The sequence below is a fragment of the Drosophila hydei genome, unplaced genomic scaffold (genome assembly GCF_003285905.1).
Source record: "Drosophila hydei strain 15085-1641.00,03,60 unplaced genomic scaffold, DhydRS2 tig00008137-arrow-arrow-pilon, whole genome shotgun sequence".
NCBI lineage: Eukaryota > Metazoa > Arthropoda > Insecta > Diptera > Drosophilidae > Drosophila > Drosophila hydei.
In genome coordinates this window covers 1,053,632-1,077,626 of record NW_022045845.1, presented here as the reverse complement: position 1 = coordinate 1,077,626, position 23,995 = coordinate 1,053,632, and the positions used below count along the sequence as shown (strand labels likewise).

The following is a 23,995-nucleotide window of genomic DNA, read 5'->3' as shown; positions in this document are numbered from 1 at the left end:
GTATTATATTTTAGTTTCAAATTCGAATACAGCACATCAAAAACATTCTTGTTTGCTGCATTTTATCTAAAGTTTGTTGGCCAGTGTAATTCATCATAACACTAGAGTTGTTTACTTTTATCTTAACGCAATGAATTGTGCATAAATATTTACAAATCGTGTGTCGAACGTGCTTAAAATTACATTCGCTCGAATCTATTAGCATCTTGACAGACGTTTTATTGTTTCATTGTCTGCCAAAAACAATATTGATTTACAGTTTACAGACAATTCTGTGGGAAATACACTTTTCAGCTTGTCATTATCAGAAGAGACTTGTTCTATATAGATTATAAATGTCAGCATTGTAATCCATGTTGATTGACTTTCAAATCAAATAATGTCAATTTATTATATATTATATAGACAGATCGAATGTTCAAGGTGGTTTCGTTCGGCAAAACAAGTTTTGAGTGCAGTGAATTTCTAGAATGATTTACTTTTAAATAGCTCATAATTGTACAAGCTTAGTCATTGATTAAAACATCTAATTAGATTCAAAAAGAATTTTCCAACTCGACTTATCAGTCAATTGAAATGAACCGAACGCGCTACTTTATGACTTGCTGCGCTCAGTCAGATTGACACTACAGAATAATTAATGGGTATACGTCATCATTGCAGTTGCGCTCATCATTATTCCATTTGAATTTCAAGGCTGGCGATGGTTTAAATATACTTATCTGAGTACGCGAATTGAAAAATGTTTTTTAATTGGTCAAATGCAATGAGGCAACTGTTTCATACGCTGCAGGTGACGCATGTAAGCAGAGCTATAACTACAAGTAAGATCTTGCTCGACTCGAAGACACCAAGTAAAGTTGTAATATATCCAATATAGGGTTTCCCTCTACTGCTCACTCATGGAAAATATTTCCTTTGATGTTTGCTATTGCCGGGCTTAGCCTTCTTCTATTGCCTACTTTGGCACACAGGACTAATGGCGCTTATTAGCCACTCTCACTGGGTACAGGGTATTAAAAATAAACGCTGTTGCCCCGGCTCGGCTCGGCTCGGCCCGGACCGGCTGATGATGATGAGCAATTATGGCTAGTGGAAACGCATAGTTAAGACGGAGGCATAGTTAACTGGGCCAGCTTGTTTGCATGCTGGGGTTTGGGCCGGCGCTCTTTGTTGGTCTATCCCCGCAGGAAATAGCAAACAAAACGCGTAAATTATGAAACGACAGCTTACTGGCAACATGGCGTGACTGGGCTGAGTTAACCTGTCGGTTCCTCGATTGCTGCTGGGAGTCGCAACGGGGCGACAGGTCAGAGAGAGAGAAAGCGAATGGGAGAGCGAATGCAAAAGTGTAAGTGTTTCGTGTGTGTGTGTGCGTGTGCTTAGAATGGCACTGGGCAGAAAAACAAGAGAACTCATATTTTATATATTTATATTTGCCCTGCTGCTCTTGTTCTTGTAATAACAATTCATTGCTGACAACTCACCCACACATACCGAGGCTCTATTATACAAACGTACAAATACTCTTGAACAGGTCATAAAGATTTTCTTGCGAACTTTGACTGTTAAGCAAACCACTTTGAGATGATTAAATTGCTCGAAAATCTAGATATATATAATAATGGATAAATATTGCGTTTTCCTTAAGCAACGACTTCCATTAATATAATAATAAATAAGAGCAAATTTATTTGCAAGAAAAATAAAACAAAATATTAGCAAAATATATTTTTTTGGTTTCAAAATTATGTAAGAGTATAAATTTTAAAAAGAGAATTCTTGTTTATCAAAGACAGTGATCCTAAGTTCTTTAGCTTTTGAAGACTTTCATAGCGACATTGTTCTTAGGGAAAGAGTATGCAATTGTAGGTGGCATTAGCCTTAGCTTTTCCTATATTTTTCTTTGGCTTTTAATTAATTTCTAGTTTGTCGCCTGCGATGTCAATTTTCGCGGTCAACCAGACAGAGAGCAAGCCCACGTCAGGAGATAGCACGTTGGCTAGCTGAGCAGTCGACTAGCTGAGTAGCTGGGTAGCTGAGTAGCCGAGTAGCTGAGTTGCTGAGCAGCTGAATAGCTAAGGCTCCTCATCGCAACATTCGTAATGGCCTGTTCATTTTTAGTTGGTGCGCGGCGTTTGTGCTGTTCGCTCGGTGCCTCCTTTTTTTGCTTTGGTCTTTGCGTGCTGTGCTGTGTTGTGTAGCGTGTGTGCGTGTGTGTGTGCGTGCGTGTGTGTCAAATGCAGATGTATCTATAATATACATTGATATATATACATATATATATATATATCTAGCTATATATTGCATGTGCACATATATACGTAGTATACGCAGTGATTCATTGAGTGCGTTGGCCCCGTTGTTGAAAAGCGTGCAAAATTCAAAAATAAAAGAGCAAAGGAAATACACACACACACACTCACACAGTCAGTGAAGTGAAGTTTAGCTGGTGTGCCATTCATTAGAACAACGTGTATCTTGGTCGTTTGTTGAAAATGTCGCATGGTTAGATTGTGACAACTCGAGTGGATTGTAGCCGCGTTCGCCTTTGTGCGTGTGTCGCGTCGCGTCGCGTCGCGTCGCATCGCGTCGTGTACATTGCGAGATCACTTTAAAAATAAAAGAAAAGATTTGTTTGTTGCTATTTTTAAAGGCGTGCCAAGTTTTTGTGTGCCGATCCGTTCCGTTTTTCGGTGTCGCGTCTTTTGGCTCTTTGGTGGCGTCATTGGCCACTTGGCCATGTCCAAAGTTGCCAGGGGCCTATATGCACTTGAAAGCCCAGCGAGTCTCTCGGCCAAGAAACATAATCACAATATCATACACAATTGTACATATCTATCTATCTGGTGTATATATCTATAAGTATAAATACATATATCTAGCAGTGAGCCGCAGCAATGTAAGCTATTTGAAATGGCAAGCGGTTTGATCGGCACAAATATCAGTGTATTGACAAATGTAAGCAATTATCCCATGATGTGTCAGCTACTTATTTTTATATATTTAATAATTCTTGTGCACATAGTGTCCGACACTCTCTGTACTTTATTTTTGTTTACATTTATGCGCTTCGCACTGCAAACTTGAGCCAAAAATGTGCTCTATGTTCTAAATGTCAAACGTGACGTATGTGTAATAAATGAGAATGAAAACATATACATACATACAGCTGCATACATATGTACATAGCGCGAGGTATATGTACTATATTTATAAATGGCTGCCGCCTTGTGCTCAGAATGTTGTCAAATGTGTAGTTATTCGTGTTGTCGCTAATAGTTGAATACCTAACGGCTAATTAGTTATTGACTCGTCGATTGGCTTTTCGCAATACTCACATAAATGTTCATTGTACACTTTTGCAGGGGATGTCGGGGTGTGATCAGAGCACTGTCGAATCATTGGCCGATGATCCAACAGATTCACCATTCGATGCCGATGATTGTCTCAAAGTTCGCAAATATTGGTGTTTTCTGCTATCCAGCATATTCACATTCCTTGCTGGCCTGCTCATTGTATTATTATGGCGAGCGTTTGCATTCATCTGCTGCCGCAAGGAGCCGGACCTGGGACCCAACGATCCCAAACAAAAGGAGCAGAAGGCGTCACGCAACAAACAAGAGTTCGAGGGAACATTTATGACAGAAGCAAAAGACTGGGCTGGAGAGCTTATCTCGGGTCAAACAACAACTGGTCGAATTTTGGTAAGTCTCCCCTACTATTTTAACTAAGCCGGAACAATTACTTTTAAGAAAATATTCGCATTTATTGTGAATGTAGAGAGTAGAGAAGCTCAACACTGATCTGCCTAGTGATCGTAGTTTTATGAATATGGAATAGGTCAAGCTATGGATGAATCGATCTTTTAGGGGTCAACAGTAATCCATTAGTCAAACTACAAATACAGCTCTTCCCACTTAAATGAGTTCGGCCTATACAAAAATATATTTCAAATTTAATGTTACTAGATCCATAAGAATTTATGCCAAGCATGCGTCTACTTCTCTAGCTTCAATATAATTTACAATTCGAATCAAATATAATACAAAATATTTGAAAACTTAGTTAAGCTGTGGCTCGCTTGAGTATAAATTCCAAAGATTCGTACAACAAGGTGCTCAGTGTCCAAAGCCAATATACTCTAGTGCCGCTGTCAACGAGTATAAATATATATAAAGCCAAGTGCATTTGAGTTCTTCATTTAATTTGCGCCCTTTTCTATGATGTGCAAAGGGCAAACACGTTGCGTGTAAAATATAATATTTATACTTTTATTGTGGCACATTACGTTGCTGCCCCTGCGGCTGGTTGCATGTCAACAGCGGAAGCAACAAAGTAAATCAACCATTTCCATGTACCACAAATACTCGTCAGCAAATTGATTTACTTTTTGTGTTTGTGTGCCGGCTGCTCTGGGGGCTTTGACTAAGTCCGGGGCTCCGACCGTTAGTAACTACTTAGTTATAAGCAACATATGTACTGATAACCAAAGATAGCTAACGGGCGGCCGCCAGGTCCCATGCGCCTTGCGAAATGAGTAAACAAATATATTTTAATGTTATGCATATGTCGCATTATGCAGCCATCCATTAAATGGGAGTCTCTCACTAAGCTCAATCTTAGCAGCGGCATTTAGAAGTTGCCGACGCTGTCGCTTAAGATATTACCTGGCACTAGACTTCCTATCTTCAATTTTCTAATTATTCATTTTCGCAGTTTAACGGAAAGATTAGGCATTTGTGTGTACAGAAGCTAATACCCTGAAGTGAGTATTCTGTTTTTCATAGCATGTATGTAACAGGTAGAAGAAGTCGCTGTCAAACCTACAAAGTATATATATTTTCAATCAGTAACAAGATTCGGGCCGTCTGTCTGCTTGCTCGTGAGCTAGAGACTTGAACTTTTTCATTTAGATCAAGTTTGTATGCATAAAACGATAAGTTTTTTTATTTTCATGAAATTGTTAAAAACTTATTTTTTTAATCAAAATTGGTGTTACCAAATAACTATAGAATCTGACTTATTAAATGTAAAGACATTTAATATACCTCTTCCCATGCAAGAGCTCGATAGCTTAGAGTTTAAACTATCTATAATGTTAAACTAAAGATCAGACTATAAATTGAAGTTACTTTTTTTTTTTGCCTAGGGGCTTGTTAAATTTGTAATAATCAAGACTGATATTTCAGATCTATTGAGAGAATTCTTCTTTTTAGTTATCATCTGTGTGTTGACATCAAAATTATCCATTAGATTTATATTTAAAATTAAAATTCGTTTCATAATCTCTCTTTTATCAAATTATCCATTCGATTTATATTTAAAATTAAAATTCGTTTCATAATCTCTCTTTTATCAAAGCAGTGTAATCTTTAATTAGTAGCTAACACAAAGAAAGAATTTGCTTTTGAATTTAGAAACTGTCAGTTTTGAAATGCTGATTAGTAGCCGGCATCTGTTGATTCCGAAAGTTAAGCTATATTGAAATGAATATGAAATGAAAATATGTATTTAGATGGGAAAATATATCGATGGCATTTCAATAGCCATTTCTTTTCAGTTATCATCACGAACATGATTTCCACAAATGATTTAGACTTTGTTTGTGGGCCTTCAGAGATCAATAAAATCAAGTTGATTTGTGTATAACTTATTAGGACACTTGGCTAGGCAATCACTCCAGCAGAGGAAACAAACTGGCCTCAATACGAATGCATTTTAAATCAATATTTTATAGCATACTTTCACGAAAATACAAATTAGTTTGTAATAAAAGATCTTTTGGGGAATCTATCAACATGATATTTACGGTTATCTGAAATTACAATTTCGTGATTTGTTAACATTTTGGCTTCAGCAGTTCTTGACTTTATCAGACATGGCCGATTGAAAGAGACCGAATAAAGCAATTGAATTCCAGTTATTCCTGTGTTTCTTATCAGTGCGAGCTCAGTATGGCCGTTGCAGCAACAACTTGAATAGTTGGCGACCATAAGATACCCTGTTAACCAGTTTGAAAACTCAGTAGATAAACTTAAGAACCTTCATGATGTGGGCTGATTTCGTTATAAATTTAAGATTTGTTATACGCTAAAATAGATTTGCTAAAGTGTAAACTTTAAAGTGCTTCCTCATATTTTCTTGCCCATTTGCAAAAGCCAAATCGATTTAGCCTCGATCGTTTCTCTGTCTGTTTGTTCGGCAGTTCGGAAGGAATATGTCAACTCAGAAGGCAGTGCAGTGGCGTTGCATAGATAAAACCCATGAAGTATGCTTCAAATTGTCGATTCTCCACTGTTCAGGGTATCTGCTAGTCGTGCACTCCCCACAGTCTACTTGTTTATTTTACAGAAAGCATGAGAAAGCATACAAAAACCTACAAAATCAATTAGATATTGTTCCATACATGCTCGAGGCTTGTGCTCGATATATACGTATGGAGTCGGTGTATCTATATCCATATATGAAATATGATTAATATAATGAATAAATTACTTCTATGCTCTATTTATACTTCATAAGTCAGTCAAGAAGGCTACTTCTATCTGCCACGCGCAGACAGTATATCCCCTTCTTCGTGTGCATACAGGGTATACGAAGAGGAAACTAACAACAGTCTATGCTCGATAAATGGCGCTGCATGGCTGTTTGCCATTAGTATAATACAACTGGCAGAGCTAGAGCTACAAATACTTCCAATGTTCGCACGCTTGCCTCAGCCCCAGCTCCAGCTCTAGCTTACGCCGACGCCCACGCCCACTACAAGCTGGTTTATCGATATTGTTGTAGTATGCAAAGAGTCAGTCAAATGCCAACGACTACAACAACTTTCAGCTAATATAGGGATACAAAATAACCGAAGATATGTCAGAGCGCCAAAGCAGCGCAGGAAAATAGCAGGACAACAACAACAACAACGATGGCAAATAATGTGGGCGAGTGCCAGGAAAAGGCCTAAGAAAATCGATAAAAAAAACTCGCACATTTCACTGTTGCCAGGGCCAAGAGAAAGACAGAGGCAGGCAGTGTCTGGAGTGTGGGTTGGCTCGAATGTTTATGGCCTGCCCGACTGGTTGGCAGAATGCGGCGTTTGTTTTTGTGGCATTGTTGGCGCTGTTGCAGCTGTTGGCCGCATTTTAGATGCCTTCCTTCCAGAAGGCTTTTGGCATTTGGCGCTGTATCCTTTCGATTCGTTGTTATTGTTTCAGCCACTATTGTCAGTGCTTGAATAAGCTGTGCTGCGACTATGGATTTCTTTTCGACTCTTATACAATCGACATTTCATTTAACATGCACTTTAACAGTCACTTTTACTTCACACTCGCTGCTAATTGGCTTTAAAACTCTTTAAAGCGTCTGGAATGCGGAAGCGCCGGCAAAGGCAGCTTATGGCAGCTTACTTGGGGGCGTATCCGACACATCCGATTGCAGTCGGTCACGCCACCGTAGACGCAGTCGCTCAGCACTCTTTAAAAAACCGCACTTACGGCAATTTGTGGAAGTGGCAGGCGCCGCCGCTTCTGCAGCTGCGTTTTGGCCCATTAAACTGCAGGACTCATACTGTGTTCCCTGTTGTGCTTGCCCCATAACTAAATTGATTGGTGCGATTGGTCACTGTGAACAGCTGGCACTCAAGAAAATAATATTCGTAAATGCATATCAGTTTTATTGGTCTCCTAAATCATGTTGACTAAACTATAGGGCCAAAGAAACGTTCTACTCCTCTGCATTGTGTTAGGGCAATTGTTTGAAGTGCCATCAGAAATACAAAACATTGAATAAATTCTTGTTTGTGTTGCACGTCAGCAATATATTATTATTGCTGCTATTATATGGATATAGTTGGAATTTATTCAAGAAAGTTTCTTCATGGAATGTTGCCTTCTATGACCTTCGCTAAAGACAATATTCATAGATAACATTTGGCATGAAGTCGCTTTGGATTCTATGAAAGAGACTAAAATGTATTGAAAACGATTGTCGTCATTTGGATTTGCAAACTTTTATTGCTTAACTGACTAATAAAAGTATTAAAATGTGTCTTACAAATCAGTTTCCATTGCAAAACCTAACTCGATGTATCATGTTGGAGATGTTGCCACAATAAGTTAAACGTTCCTGCCAAAAATGATAATAACCTTTAAAGAACACAGAGCTCATGTGTTTTCCTCGGCACCTTTGACATTTGCGTCTCACGACTTAGCTGTTTGTGTGCTCTTTTAGAGCTAAGGCTTACATCGTGTTTGCGCTCCTTCAGACACATTCAAGAAAGAGATTGACCCAGTTTCGTACTGATGACCACAAGAACAAGAATAATCACAGCAATAACAAGACCGTCAAGAATTTTTTATCATCTTTGTGGCCATGTTACGTTGGCGTCGCTGTCTCTCAGGCTTCCTGGCTTGCATTGATTACCTTCTCCTGATTACGTCAGCAGCGTAGTGACTACTGATGACTGCTACCAAACTTACATATTGGGAGGGACTTACGTCAACATTGGATGCGATTATGATTCTATTTCATTAGATGCCAGCGACGATTAAATTAACTTAATGAAGAGACAACCGGTAACCCGTGGCGTATACGTAATCTTAAGCTTAAGTTGTCGTTGTGGAAAGTTCTTGGTATGGACTAAACGCTGCCAGAATGTTTCTATATCTGCATCGCATTTGCATAACAATAACAAACAACGAAAATCAGCTGTAATATAGGGCATAAGTAGCTTGCGTGCGTCTTTTGCCAAATTTAGCTTTCCTTTTGTGCTTTATTTTGTTCGATTATCAAAGCAATTACGTCTATATGGCTGAACGGGTAGCCAAACAACGGCAATAACAATTAAGCACATTCAGAACAGCACGAAGTGCCAGAGACGACACAATGTTGGCCGGCCCAGAGTTGGTTCACCTTAACTGGCCTTTTCATTTTGGCAAAAAGCCCTGACATTTAACTGGCGTTCAGCTCGTACAGCTGCTCGTGGTGCTGCCGCTGCCGCTGCTGCTGCTGTCGCGTGGGGAAGGCGACGTAGCTCAGCCCAGTAATTACCTGGTAAAATTTTCATTATTGGCGCAGATTTATCAGCGGAACGCCCTCGACTAATTGCTGCAGTGGTGTCGTGGCAAACCAATGAATCAAATGGTTTCCTGAGTGAAGCAGAGATCCGGCTGGACTTTGAAATAATAATCCAATCGAATTCTTTTTGGCATGTTATTCAGCTGTGCCAAGATGAGAAGCAGTTAATCAAGGACGTCTATAGCGAATGTAAATAAAATTTAGTGTAAACACTGAATCTCTGAAAATATTCCATAAATCTGTGCTATGCATAGAACCCTCTTCTTGAATCTTCGCTATATTAGTTGGCTTGCTGAAACAGTGCATGTGCAGCTCCAAGTCATAAATTATTATATTTAGCTATGCTTATCATATAAATATAAATATAACATAAAGAAATTGAGCAGGATTAACAATTGTGAACTGAAATGATGTCTGCATTTTTCAATAAGCTTTTATAGACATTTTGTTCTGAAGTTATAAGCGCTAGGCTAAGGCGGATATGTTTTAAAACCAATATAATTCCTTTCACTTTGAAAATGATTCATAAAATTATAAAATGTTTATATCTTTAATATCAAAAAAAACCATAAATAAAATAAATATATAATAGAAATCGTTATGCCTTTGTTGTAGCATACAAAAAGTTGGGATTCCCAGGTTCATTTATACTTTGGAAGAAGCTACATAACTAAGTTGTTTTCGTCCATGCGTCCAAGTAATTGACGTTTGAGATGTTTCAAATAGAATAGTCTTGAAGACAGACTGACGGATGGACGCACAGACGGACACGCCTCGAGCTGAGATGATTCATGCTGTCTGTTTGTCTTCAATAAAATGAAAATGCACAGTATCCATTTTACTTAAGGAATAATAAATAGATTTCGAGAGAGGAGTAAGAGTAATAAGACTGTATTTTCGGTTAGAAGAGGATTTCAGATACGGCTGCAGTACATAAAAACCCGCAGGACAAGCATAAAAACAGGTTTTCACAAGCCAAAAAGCTTAAGCGAAATGAAATTCTGTATCTATATAAAAGATAGTTTATTTTAAATTAAAGGGCTTTGTTACTAACTAAAAAATTATACAAAAGTTATAGTATTTGAGTGAAAGCTTAAAGACTCCAATTTGATTCAATTAAATTAAATTAAATTAAATTAAATTGATTCAATTAAATTATTAAATATAGGAGCTTTAAGTCCGAGCTTACAAAATATCGAAATTCTTAAAATTTCGAGCTTATAATTGATTATAATTTAAGTTTTGCTTTAACAGCATTTAGTAATTTGATATATAAATATATAAGTGTCGATGCATTATCTTTCACGCGAATGACAATTTTAGTCGCTTGTCTTCTTCCACTGACAATCAAATCGACTTTGTGCAAGTGAGCCATCTCACTCTGCCTCAGCAATCCCCTGAACTATGCACAAATATCTTTACCTCTCTCTAATGGAGTGCGAAGCAGAGCATACAAGCCTGAAATGCAAAGCGTGCTGCCAAGCCGCAAGTCACTTGGCTAATGACACCATAACAGCTCTATATAGGCTCCCGGTCTCACACTACTGCAACGTCATATTGCATTATCGATAGAAATATGCCATATGTATAAATATAAAGTAGATTTTGCCTTCATGATTTATATTATTTAGTTATTAATAAATATGATATTGATTAAACCCGTGGAGCTATTGTGTATAATTAGTAGGCGCAATTAAGGCCTACTGAATGTGTTAAAGCCACAGCTGAACTGATCATTGCTACGATCGCACTTTTGTATAAATCTCTTATCTAATAGGAATATTCTGACAAAAAGCAGACCTCTTCCTAAATATAACTATAGAGATAGCTTCCACAGCGTGTAATTGAAGCATAGGCCATAAGCGGCTTTCTTATGTTTCTATACTCGATGGCTTTAACGTTGCGGATGTCTGTCTCGCAGTCTGTTTAAAGGTGTCAGGAAGTAGCCAAGTTCATGCTTGAACACTTACTATTCAAACTATACTATGAATTTAAATGATTGAAACATGACTAATGCTGTAGGTAGATTCCTTGTAATTTTCATAGAAATGTTTTAAAAATATTTTAAGTTAATAACTGCTTGAGGCTTGGGCTTGTGCATCAACTATTGTCCTGTTGCTCTACGAAGGCGACAAGCAATTGATTGAAAGCTATGCTGATTCCAAGGGAAAAGGAAATAGCGAATTCCCAACATTGAAATGACAGACTATCAGCTACCCTCTCTACTGAACAAAACTATATTAGAGAGGTTATTTCATGGCTTTATATTAAATGAAGCCAATTACACAGAATATTTTGTTTCTTTAACGACCTTGGGGTCAGATAAGTAGGTAATCTATATGAAATGTGAATTGTTCATACTTATTTAGATCAGCTTATTTATGTTGTTTCATTTGAGTTAAATTTGACTATCAATTGCTAATCATATCAATTTTACTACTCTCTCTTTCAGGTCGTACTCGTATTTATACTCAGCATTGCATCTCTCATTATATATTTTGTTGATGCATCTAGCGAAGAAGTTGAAAGATGCCAAAAATGGAGTAATAACATTACTCAACAGATCGATCTCGCATTCAATATATTTTTTATGGTTTACTTTTTTATACGAGTAAGTTTTATACGACACGCTTGCTTTATTTATTGATTTATTTGTTTGGTTTTCGTCTTATCACAAATCAATTGGCTAAGCCATTAGTTAATAATTATTTGGAATTTCTTTTGCAAAAATTTTTAAACTCGATTGTGTTCTTTTTATTAACAATTTTTTTCCAGTTCATAGCGGCGTCCGATAAGCTTTGGTTTATGTTAGAAATGTACAGTTTTGTAGATTATTTTACAATACCCCCGTCCTTCGTATCAATATATTTAGATCGAACATGGATCGGTAAGCGCAAAAACATACCTAAATTTATTAAATCCCAACAACAATTTGATGCATACAAATCGGATTCAATGTCAAAGATTTCCTTTTAATATTGTCCTCAATACTCGCACACAAACACCGTAACACCCAAGCACACACACACACACACACACACACACGAATACGTTAAAGTAAGACTTAATTTACATAGAGCAAAACTCCTTTGAAAGCGTTCCAGGATCGATTTGTATGCATGCAATGTGCTTTACTCAACGTACATACATATGCATATGTATGTATGTAGCGTGTATGTGCGGCTATTATAATTTCTATCCATATATGTATTGTAAACAGGTCTTCGATTTCTTCGAGCGCTACGTCTCATGACTGTTCCAGATATTTTACAATATTTAAACGTACTAAAAACATCGAGCTCAATACGTTTGGCTCAACTAGTATCAATTTTTATATCCGTGTGGTTAACAGCAGCGGGCATTATACATCTGGTATGTAGACACACACACACACACACGCGAACACATATCAACACAGCAAAAGAAAAACGCACACATACACCCACACACTCACACTTATTCAGCTATGCATGACGACCGTCTTCCAGCCGGCTCTGTGACAGATTTGCAGCGCGTGTTTGAGCCAGTTAAAAGATTACGTATACGCCGCGTCGCACGCTGTTACAGAGCACGAGTGTGGCAAGCTGACGCTGATAGCTGGGAGGGCATGCGTGGCGTTTCTTTGCAGTGCCCGTAGTGCTCGTAGGGCTTGGAATGTTCAATATGAATAATCGCTGATGCGTATTTGTTTGCAATTGATAATTGCAATTGCATTTACTTAAAATTTAGCTGGAGAACTCTGGCGATCCGCTGGATTTTAATAATGCTCATCGTTTATCTTATTGGACCTGTGTCTATTTCCTAATTGTGACCATGTCAACGGTAGGATATGGTGACGTTTACTGTGAGACTGTCTTGGGAAGAACATTTCTCGTGTTCTTTCTGCTCGTCGGCTTGGTAAGTTGAACAACAAAATGCTGAAACACTCAACAATTACACATTAGCAACATTATGTCAAATGAATCCAAACTTTCTTTTAGCAAACATAGACAATGTTTCTCTCTGTCTCTCTCTCTATGTCTCTCTCACTCTCTCTTTTCCTCGGTTTTACCCAATTTACATCGAGGCCCATTCAGTTTTAGGCCATGCAACAGCGGTGTTGTCAGCGTGGCAATGTGTGAATGGTTCAAGTTTTGATTGTTGCCTAACGTACTTAGTACAGTTGTGCTCAAAACTAGCTTAGCTAGCGAACAAGTATCCAAGTAAACCATAGCCTCCAGTACCAGTACCAGTACCAGTACTATTAGCCCAAGTACTTTACTCAACCTCAAGTCGTTTAAAGCGTTGCCCCCAACTAAATAAATACAAAAATACAATCCGAGATTTAGCTTAAGGATTTATATAACAATATTTTACACTTTATTCAATTAATAATCCTTAAAAAGAGTATTTAAAAGATATGCTACGTTTTTTTCTTTGTAAATACAACATAGAACGACTTAATAATGGTGCACTGAATTAATTATGAAAGATTTTACTTTGAGACTAAGTTTATTTACACTATCTTAAGCATTCATCAAAGTTTCGTTAGTTTTACATCACTTGTAAGTAAGCTTAACGCGATCCAACGTGCGGTCTCATTATCCACTCTCGATTTGCTCTTATCTCTTATCTCTACCCGCACTCTCAGCGACATATACTACATACTTACTCGTACAGCAGCTGGTAGTTGATTAATTTTGAAAACAGTTGCCTTCTTCTTTTTTCTTTGATTTTCGTTTTAAATACAAACTCGAAACAGATGCATGCAGTTTATCTATTTTTTGTATACATATACTCAATATTTGAATTTTCAATTTGCCTTTAATTTGGTAACAGCAACAACAAAGACACCGACACCGACACTGACACCGACACCTGACAAAAAAAAAAACCAAAAAAGAAAAATGGAAAACAAAAACAAAAGAATATTAGGTAGACAGGGAGAGGGCTCATGCATATATACAATATATATAAATAATAATCAAAATGTTTCCCATATATAAGGTATTTGCTTTTTATTATTGCATGACTTAATGCTGGCTGCCGCAACTTTGAATTGAAAATAATTTAACCCAACTGCTTTAAGGTTACTACTCAGATAAGCAAGTTAATTTAGTGTAGTAAGTAAGAGCCTCCTTTGGTGTGACTGCCTGGCCTCGATTCGTACCCGTGAAGCAGAGGAAGTTATTTGTGAACCCGTTGCTCGAACACACCTTTTACATCTTAAGAATCATTGATTTTGCTCAACAAACTTTGTTAATTTTTTGTTGTATTCGTATGTGTGGAATATATATATATTTTAGGCAATGTTTGCCAGCAGTATACCGGAAATAATTGAACTCGTTGGTAGTGGCAATAAATATGGCGGTGAACTGAAAAGAGAACACGGAAAGAGGTAGTCTATAACATTTCAATATGCAATAAACGACATAACAACATCACATTTAATCAAAAAAAAAAAAAAAAAGAAATAATCATAAAACCAAAATCGATAAAACTATAAAAAACAATTAAACACAAAAAACAATCAAATAATATCAAGAAGATCTTAAGATGCACAGAATAATTTACATTTGTTTTGAAGAATAGCTCAATGAGGCTTTCATGATCAAAGATCAAAACTCTAAGTCCTATATATATATAAAAATATATATATAATATTAATGTGCTGGAAAATTTTAGAATCAAGTTTAGTTTTGCCTTTTCCAGCAAACCGATTTCTTAACTTTGAATCGATTCAAGTTTGAAAAACATTTGAGTCAAAATGGGTTTCAATCGTTTCTGCTACAAATAGGAACACAACAACAGCAACAACAACTACAAAAAAACCACAACTCATAATTAGCAATGAATTAGTTACGTTAATATTCAATTATCAAATTACGTACTTAGTCTGTTACCCTTTGTTATATATTTTTATAATTTACCAAATGGATTTGTATTTTGGTAACTCGCATACGAAGTTGACTGTAATGCCAAGTTCTACTAATATATATATATATTGTTACCCATCATCAAATGTAGCTGACAGTCAACTCTGACTAATAAGAGTCATGATTACCTTAATAACTTTTCAATAAATATATATTTACCACAAAAAAAAAAAAAACAAAAAAAAAACAGAAAACATGACATTTAATGATATTGATAAATCATTCAAGTATAAAGAACTTTCCATATTATAATTTAAATTACTTTTTTATTGCCAAAGTTATTTTTTCTACAGATCAGTTAGTTTTTTACAATTTTCGTAGGGTTTTTGTATTTGTATTTTGCTTTAATTTATTGATAAACTCTCACACATTGCTTTTAATTAGTTATCAATTCGTTCTATAAACACTTTGTAGGCGTGTGTTTTCCATTACATTTGGCCCGAATACTCTGTCCATTTCTTGGTTTTTCGTTCACATTTGAGTTTTGTTTGATTTGCCATGCTTTCCGTTTTATTTTGCAATATAACACCAGAAGTACAAAGCAATTTGAGAATAGTTCAAGGTTTGTTTTCTACTCATTTGTTCAACGTTTTACAGCATTTGAGCAACATTTACGACGCCTTCTTGTTAACACAATTAAAAACAAAATATATAACATCGGTCACGCATTGCCAAAAAAAAAAAAACAACTGTATTTTAAAGTACACGTAAATATGTTATTTGCTATTTGAAGAGAGTTTGAGCTACATTTTGCAATAATTAATTACATTTTAATATTGATCCTCAAGTAAAAAGTTTTTTGTCAGTGTCACCGTAACATAACTATCTTAGTACATCGAATTCTTGATACTTTTTAAAAAATGTATTTAATTCTCATTTTTTTTTTAAATTTAATTTCTTTTGAAGGACAATTTCCAGAGCTCAAAAATATTCAAGTTTCCCCGTTCATTGGACGCATCATTTGGAAGTTGTCTTTCTCTTCGGTATGCCGAGGCTTGTGTTAATTGTAAAATCACTCCACAAGGCATTTAAGCATATCAAACGTACAATTTTTTAGGTTTATTTATTATTCGACTACTCTCATTGCATAACACTTAGTCCACCCACTAGAATTGGAAGCTATCGCTATATTTTGAACCTCAAAAAGCCATTACATTCCCCCAAAAAGTCACTCGTACGTGCCTAGCTGGGTCGAGACTAACTCCGCACACTTCTAGGCAGCCATAGAGCACTTTTCGTGTACAGCTGTAAATCTGTAAATTTTAGACCTTAAAGTAAAACAAATAAAAACGTAACTACAGTAAATTATATATTTAGATGCGGTAAAAGTGAATACATCTTTCAGAGATCCAAAACTGTATATATATGAAAAAACTGTATAATTAGATGTAAAATTGAGCGAATGTTTATTGTGTGTGCGTGTATGTGTATATAAATGTATGTGTATACGTACGTATGTGTGAGTGATTGGCTTGAGTGTGTGAATCATCCACGTCCAAGTGAGCCGCGTGGTTGTGGGAGTTAAGCTTCCTCTGTTGTCCAGCGTTGTCTGCTTACTTTTACGTCGTCGTCCCCTTTTCGAGTTTTGTGAGTGTCGTCGCATTAAGTGGACTTTGTGCATATTCTTTTTAACACAACACCATCCAAAAGACCAGCAACAACTAGTTAGTCAAATACTAAAACTGCAATTGTAACTGAAACTGAACTATTTTGGCACTTCTCTCTATATTCTAAAAGTGTATGTGTGTTGTTGAATTTAGGCCGTGTTCGCTAGTTGGATACCAGAAATCACTGAACTGGCTGCCCAGAGAAGCAAATATGGTGGAACTTATAGCAAGGATCCTAGAAAAAGGTACACGAACACGTTGCTGGCTGTACCACAAAAAAAAACCAAAAAGAAAAAATATACAACAAAAATGCAATAAAATAAATAAAAAAATAAAACAAAATAACAACAAGAACACCAAAAAATATAAATTACCAGAAACTATAAAGCTACAATCGCTACAATCGAATTAACCTAAGTTTTTCTTATATTGCATTCTTACTAAACTTCAGAAAATGAACAACCTTTTATACGATATCTTATGATTTCATTGCCGTTTTATATGCGTTCTTTATTATTTGGTTCTTATTTTGATTTGATTGTTATTTGACGTCACTTGAACTTGCATAAAAATGCCCACACATTTGCTATCAAACTCTTCTGCTCAGCATCTGACTGACCCACAGACCAGTTGGCTGCAACAGCAATACCAAAATCAGATCTAAAACCACTCAAAACAGTTGCAAGCAGCTTCAATTGAAATACTTCATTTTCAACTTATTAAGCAAATCAAATTTTCAAAAGGCATTGGTTTCTTGGTGGCATGTGAAAGAATGAAAGAAAGAAAGAGTAGAGTTTAGCTGGCTCTCTTGCTAAATACGTAAATCAAATAAGACTTAAGCTCAAATGTCGAGTTCTTTCGTTGTTGTCAAATCCTTCTGTAAGTCTTGTAATATCTCCAAAACATATACATGCTAAGCAATTGTTCTCTTAATAAGTTGGCTTCGTTTGTTTTCCGAGTGATTCACCACGCTTATTGTTAGATGATTTCAAAAACTTGCCTGGTCAGTGCCTTAGCATCATGCATTGACTGATCCCAAATGCTTTTACACATGGAAACACCTAAACATCGTAGCGCCTGGCGGGTATGCAACACTTTTTTCCAGACGCTGAAAATCGATGTAGCTAAACAGAAACTCTTGATCGTTTTACCTGGGCATTTCTTTTCACACATTATACACATAAACGGCTAAACACTACTGCTACGATTCGAATTCTAAATACTCTGTATACATTAGTGTATGTAGTTTGGCTTTGGAATTAACATTTATTGATTTCGTATTGTATTCGTTGCGCTGCCATAACTCAAAGCATGCATCACATTTGTTAGCATCATTTCGGAATTGATTGCAAGAACAAGCCAACAGAGCAAACAATTTTATACCCAGATACAGCCACACACACACACACACACACACACATACACATATACAATCTACATATTTGATATGCTTAATTCGAATTTATGGAAGACAATTTACAGAAGGGTTTGAACTAGTTGCGTGTGAGTGCTAAAAATAAAAACAAAGAAAACAGAGAGCTGAAATTGATGAAATTTAGCTGACGCAGAAGCATGGATTCTGAGTTTTCAAATATTTTGTAAACATAAATCATGATTTGTTTTAAATTTTGAAACTTGCTCTTCTCTTCTTTTATTTTTTTATACAGAGCAATGATATATATGAAGACGTTAAGTGTCAGACTTTAAGTATATCTAATTTTGGGCTTTACTTAAACCCTTTTGAAGTTTGCCAAAAGGTTTAACGAGCGAGTTTTTATGCAACTTCAGAGCAGAGTCAATTTATGATAAATTGGTTTTGTTTATAGTTTTAGTTTTCCCCCCGTTGAAATGCTTCGAACCAAATAGCTTTTTTTCTAACTTTGGTTTTTGGACTTACTTAAAAGTAAATAACAAAAATAATTTAAAAATATAAAAAAATGCATAACATTAAATTGTTTGTTGGTTTGTTTGTTAGAACACACACCACGTTGCTGCTTTAGTTCTGTATTGATTTGGTCTATGAACATTAATTAATTTATTCCAATTTTTGTACACGTTTTATAATTCTACTTAAATACTACATAACATTAAACAAATGAAGTAGATATGTTTTTCGCAATTTTATCCACTACCTACTTACATATTATATTGAATTCACTTGTAATTACAAACATACATAAATACATACACAATAAAACCAAATACTACTCGAACAAGTATGGCATCATGAATGGCCGTGCTGAACACACTTTATACAACTTACATAGTTAATCATCTCTAATTAATTAAAGTCGTTTATTTGCTTGCACCTAACTACTTAGTATGCCGCAGCCACGCATATAAGAGTAACGAAGCTGCGCGAACCGGCGCTGCAAATCTTTCTCGATGATTTAATTAAGACAAACAATTTATTTGTTATCAGTAATAGTTGCAGTATCTGTGTTAAATCGTTATCAGCATCAGTATCAATATCAGTATCAGTATCAGTATCAGCATCATGACCACATTCGATTACTCTTTCCCGATTCCCGACTCCAATTAGGTATAGACTCTCACGCACACCATCCACAGATACAAAGATACGAATCGTTTTGTTTGTTTTCTATAACTATTTATGAAATTTGATTGAAACACACACATGTAAAATGCAACACCTGATCTTATCGTAGTTGTAGTTACCAACAGGTGCAAAAGCTCAAACCTATCATCCAGCTAAAGTCAAATTAGATTTGCATTAACTATTGATAGGTGTGTGTACTTGGCACTAGAAATCTTCGCAGTTATTATGTGTGCTCGTTTACAAGACTATTGATTTACATCCCAATACATACACACATATCTATATATATATATATTTTGTTAGTGCTATATTCACTAAAGACAACACGTTCCCCCAAGAAATCGAAAGCCTATTCCAAAATGGATAAAACAACAAAATTAGCTGCAGACTGTTGAAATGGTTGGTTGATTTGTGAAGAAAAGTAAAGAGATATGATTTTGTTTTTAGTTCTATTTCATTTCGATACGATATTCCTTTATTATGTTTTCAATATATTAGTTGTATTTTATTTTCAACATTTAGAAACTTCAGTTCTCACAACTATGACGTCTGGCGTTATCATCTAAAAAGAACTAAAAAACCAAAAAGAAAAAAAAAAACAAAACACAGCAATAATGAAATGAAAAACATGAAAAACCACCATAGCATCTTTCAGCAGGTAAAAAAGTGTCCTAAACTTCGTCGAACTGAACAACTGAGCAATCTTCAAGGCGTAAACATACATATTTATCTGTATCTGTATCTGTATCTGCATCTATATAGCTTTTGTCTGCCAGTTGATACTTTTCACTCGGCCTTTATATATACTCTCTCTCTCTCTGACCTCTTTTTCTCTGCCTGTTGAGCCCCTCGCGTTCTCTGGTCTCGGATATATGATTTTTGTTTTATTTGTACGAATTCAAAAGACAACCAAACGAAATACTTCACTATCATCATTATCTTTCATACTGAATACAGGCGATTTTTGCAAGTTGTATACCTGAGATTATAGACTTGATTGGAACAAGAGCCAAATATGGGGGCACATTAAAAAATGAAAAAGGGCGAAGGTGAGACCAACTAAATTTTCTTACAATCAATAGACAAATAAATAACCAACAACTGATCTTAAAAATATAAACAACCAGACTACTTACAACCACAAAAAAGAAAAAACATAAATTTAAGTCAATAAAAGTTTTCAATTAACCAAAAGACTTTGTTCTGATAATTAAACACCAAATCAAAATGAAATTTCTGCAAGTGAAACAAAAATAAAAAATGTGAATAAAAAATAAATGAATATATTGTGCAGTATTTACTTTTACTTTGCGCTTCATTCATACAAATCCTTTTCGCGTGCAAATATATAAATCTGAAATTTGATTTTGATTTTAACAAAAAATTTAACCAATCAACAAACAAACATACTCCTACATGACTATATATATATATATAAATAACTATATATATATATAGTGTATATACACTTTTATATAAACAAATGTTCCACAAACACACACAGACACTGGCATAATATGAAAGCCTCATAGAACGCGGCCAACTAACCAGCATAGCAAAGCAGCTAGCTAACGGCATCAAAATACATATTACTCATACGCCCCAAGGGCCGGTATGGCTATGGCTATCCAGCAATACGTTGAAATACCTTAACAACAACAGCAACTATCCAATCAATCAATCACAAACTCAAAACGATTTCAGAACATTCGATCGATCAAACACACACCAACACACACACACTCAATAACATTTACTATATAGCACACACAACAACAACAAAATAATTGTGGAAAATAATTCTCACAAGACAATGAAACAAAATTACAAATGCGAAAGCAAGAATCAACAAGAAATTTAATACAGAAATATTTATTCTTTTCAATTTTAATTTCAAACAACAACAACAACAGCAACAGAAACAACAACAACAAGAACTCATTTTGTATTCGTCTTTGGATTCATTTTGCTTTCTATTATCCGCTTTATTTCGAACTTATTGTGTCGTCTACGTTGCTCTACGTAGTTAACTAAGCTGCCAATGCAGTCGTGGCATTTAGGTATTTATATTCTCATTTAAAGGCTCGCCACATCGATATGATTTGATTAAATTGAATATATGTATCATTTGAATTAATTGTATTTGGTTAATTTTGGATTGGCATTTTGAGAACCATTGAAACCTGTTTGAAACCAAAAAAATAAAACATGTATCGTACTTAAACTGTTCTGAGTGTATAATGTGCGTACTCTTAACTACCAAATTATCTTGTTGTAACTTTAATAAATTCTTATTGATCGCCAAAATTTATGAACCTATTCTTCTGCTCTCTTTACATATCATACTATATCTTGTTAACAAATTTTGATTACCTTCATTATAATTATTAGTTTTCCCAGCGCATATTCTCAGCGCAGGTGTTGCACGTTTTCAGTTCTGATTTTTAGTTGACTCTACAAAAAAAAATGAAAAAAACTGGTAAAAACAAGAAAAAAACATCTATTAGAATGGCAGATAAATTGAAATATATAGGATTTGGGGCTGGGTGGGGCAAAAGATTTTACCAAATACTTTTGATTGGCAAAACACCTAAACTGAACGATTATCTCAATTTTCTTTGGTTAAACTTGTTTTGTATGCCATCATCTAGTCATGTTGCATTATATTAGTCCTTGAAGAATCAGTGATTGGTGTTTAATAATATTGTGTTAAATATTCGTAATTGTCTATATAGTCCTTGATACTCGAAAATCGTAATTCGTATATAAATATATATATATACATGTATATTATGCAAATCAATTTAAACGATCAAAACATTCAACGATAATAATGCATACTAAAATATTCCATAAAGAAAACAACAACTTATACGTAAATATTAGAAAAACGCATTAAACAATGTACACACACATACCTTCATTCAAATGTCAAATGGTTAGAGAACCTTAATTTCATTGTAAGGCACTTGAGCAACTTTTAAATAAAGCAGCTGCCACCTGAGATCAGTAATGTTTTTGTATAGTCTGTAAATTGAACTATCCATTCAAGAGCTGCATTATTTTTGACTTTGACTAGCCATGCATTCGATTGGTTTAATAATCATGTGACATCAAATCAAATATGTGTGTGTGCAAAATCTTAATAAATAATATAAAACTAATGATGCTCATATATATACAAAACATATAATACTCTTAATCTCTGTCCCAACTCTGTCTCTCTCTCTTTCTCTGTATCTCTGTATCTCTGTGTCTCTGTCTGTCAATCTGTTTTTCTCAGTTATAAGCTACTTCTTATCAATGTTGTAGTTCTTGAGAAACTTGTATTTATGTCTTCCGCTATATAATCGATTTCATAAACTATAATAATACAAAAAAACTATGTAATTGTTTGATTTCGTATCCCTTCGGTTATTTATGTTGTTTCTGTCTGTGCTCTCTTACTATTCTATTCTATTCTATTCTATTCTATTTTATACTTCTGTCTAAAGAAAAACCACAATAAACCATGGTACAATCAATGAATAAACGAATTGGCGCATATAACAAGACCCAACACAACTTAACATAAACATCAATCAATTTGCGTTGTAACTACTGTTCGATATATACGTAACTCTCAACTCTATCAGCTCTATCAACTCTATCAGCTCTATCAACTCTATCATCGTGTTTAGTGCTATGTATGGATGCGATTTAGATTCGACTCGAACCAAGTGGAATTGGCTTGACCTGATTGACGCCATTTGTCACATAGTACTCCTTACCATTTAGTTCTCTGACCTGAATTGACGTGAAGTTGTTGATATTTTCTATACAAACTTACACTATATATCTCATATATTGTGATCGCGTAGGTCGAGTCTTAGGTGAGTGCAGTTTCTGGTCAGAAACTTTTGCCGCTAAACGATGATCAGACAAACAAAAAAAAAAAAAAATAAAAAAAACATATACCCGATACCATTTCCGAATCCTATCAACACACACACATTACGTTACTTTCAAGCTCTCAACTAGTTACCACCTGTGTACCTACTTCGTATGGTTCATTTTTGAGTTATCAACATTTCACTTAGCCATCGACATTTATACCATTCATGGCACGTTAAGGACTCATATGAAATATAAACATAATTTGTTAAATGGATTCGTTTTTTGTGTTCTTTTTTTCTTATATTCATGTGCGGAACACGTGAGCTGTATTGATATAAAAAGTAAAAATAGAAAAACAAAAACAAAATGAAATTGAAAATGGAAATGAAAATGGAAATGAAAATGCGTGGCCAGGCATAAAACTTTTAACTTTTCACTTTTCACTTACTCGATTTTATTCGTTTCCCTGATAATATTGCATTTTGAGAACAACAACAACAACAACAGCAACAGCAACAAAATGAAAACAAAACTCAGCACATTATTAAGCAAAATAAACAAACAAAGAAATCATTGCAATTTAGTTTAGCTTAGTTAAATAGTTAGTTAGTTTGCTTTCCCGTTACGATAAAAAAAAAATTTTCCCAAACAGCAAAACTCTTTGACACTCTTTAGCGAAACCCATTCACCAAAATCACAACGAAGCAAAAACACAAATCCATAAAACACACTTTTCTCATCATTTCTCTATTTTTTTTTTTTGGATGGCCAGGTTGAGGGGATATCACATAGAAAGATGTCCTGCTGCCTTTGAGTAACTATTTGTTTAGCATCTGTGCTTGTAATGAATAAATCAAACTTGGTTTATCGTAAGCTGATGCTTCAAGTATTAAATTTATGCACTTCGACTGTGGAATTTGTGTTTCAAACTCGAAGAGGATCTCAATGCAGTTGAGACAAGTGCA

At 35.2% G+C, this 23,995-nt stretch overlaps 1 protein-coding gene across 37 annotated transcripts in view; it reads left to right on the top strand.

Annotated features, from left to right (window-relative positions):
- The window catches only part of LOC111593694 (calcium-activated potassium channel slowpoke), a 50,794-nt gene that overhangs the window by 1,853 nt on the left and 24,946 nt on the right, over window positions 1–23,995 (top strand). For 16 of the 37 annotated variants that reach the window (XM_023306617.2, XM_023306638.2, XM_023306640.2 and 13 more), the window contains 6 exons: window positions 3,369–3,707; window positions 11,525–11,683; window positions 11,848–11,959; window positions 12,293–12,444; window positions 12,802–12,969; window positions 14,358–14,449. In XM_023306617.2, the coding sequence (XP_023162385.1) occupies window positions 3,372–3,707; window positions 11,525–11,683; window positions 11,848–11,959; window positions 12,293–12,444; window positions 12,802–12,969; window positions 14,358–14,449 (1,019 nt within the window). In that variant the 5' untranslated portion in view covers window positions 3,369–3,371. Of the gene's footprint in view, window positions 1–2,781; window positions 2,962–3,368; window positions 3,708–11,524; window positions 11,684–11,847; window positions 11,960–12,292; window positions 12,445–12,801; window positions 12,970–14,357; window positions 14,450–16,747; window positions 16,840–20,111; window positions 20,204–23,995 lie in introns of those variants that run through there. The other 21 variants (XM_023306615.2, XM_023306628.2, XM_023306621.2 and 18 more) reach the window with 7 other exon arrangements.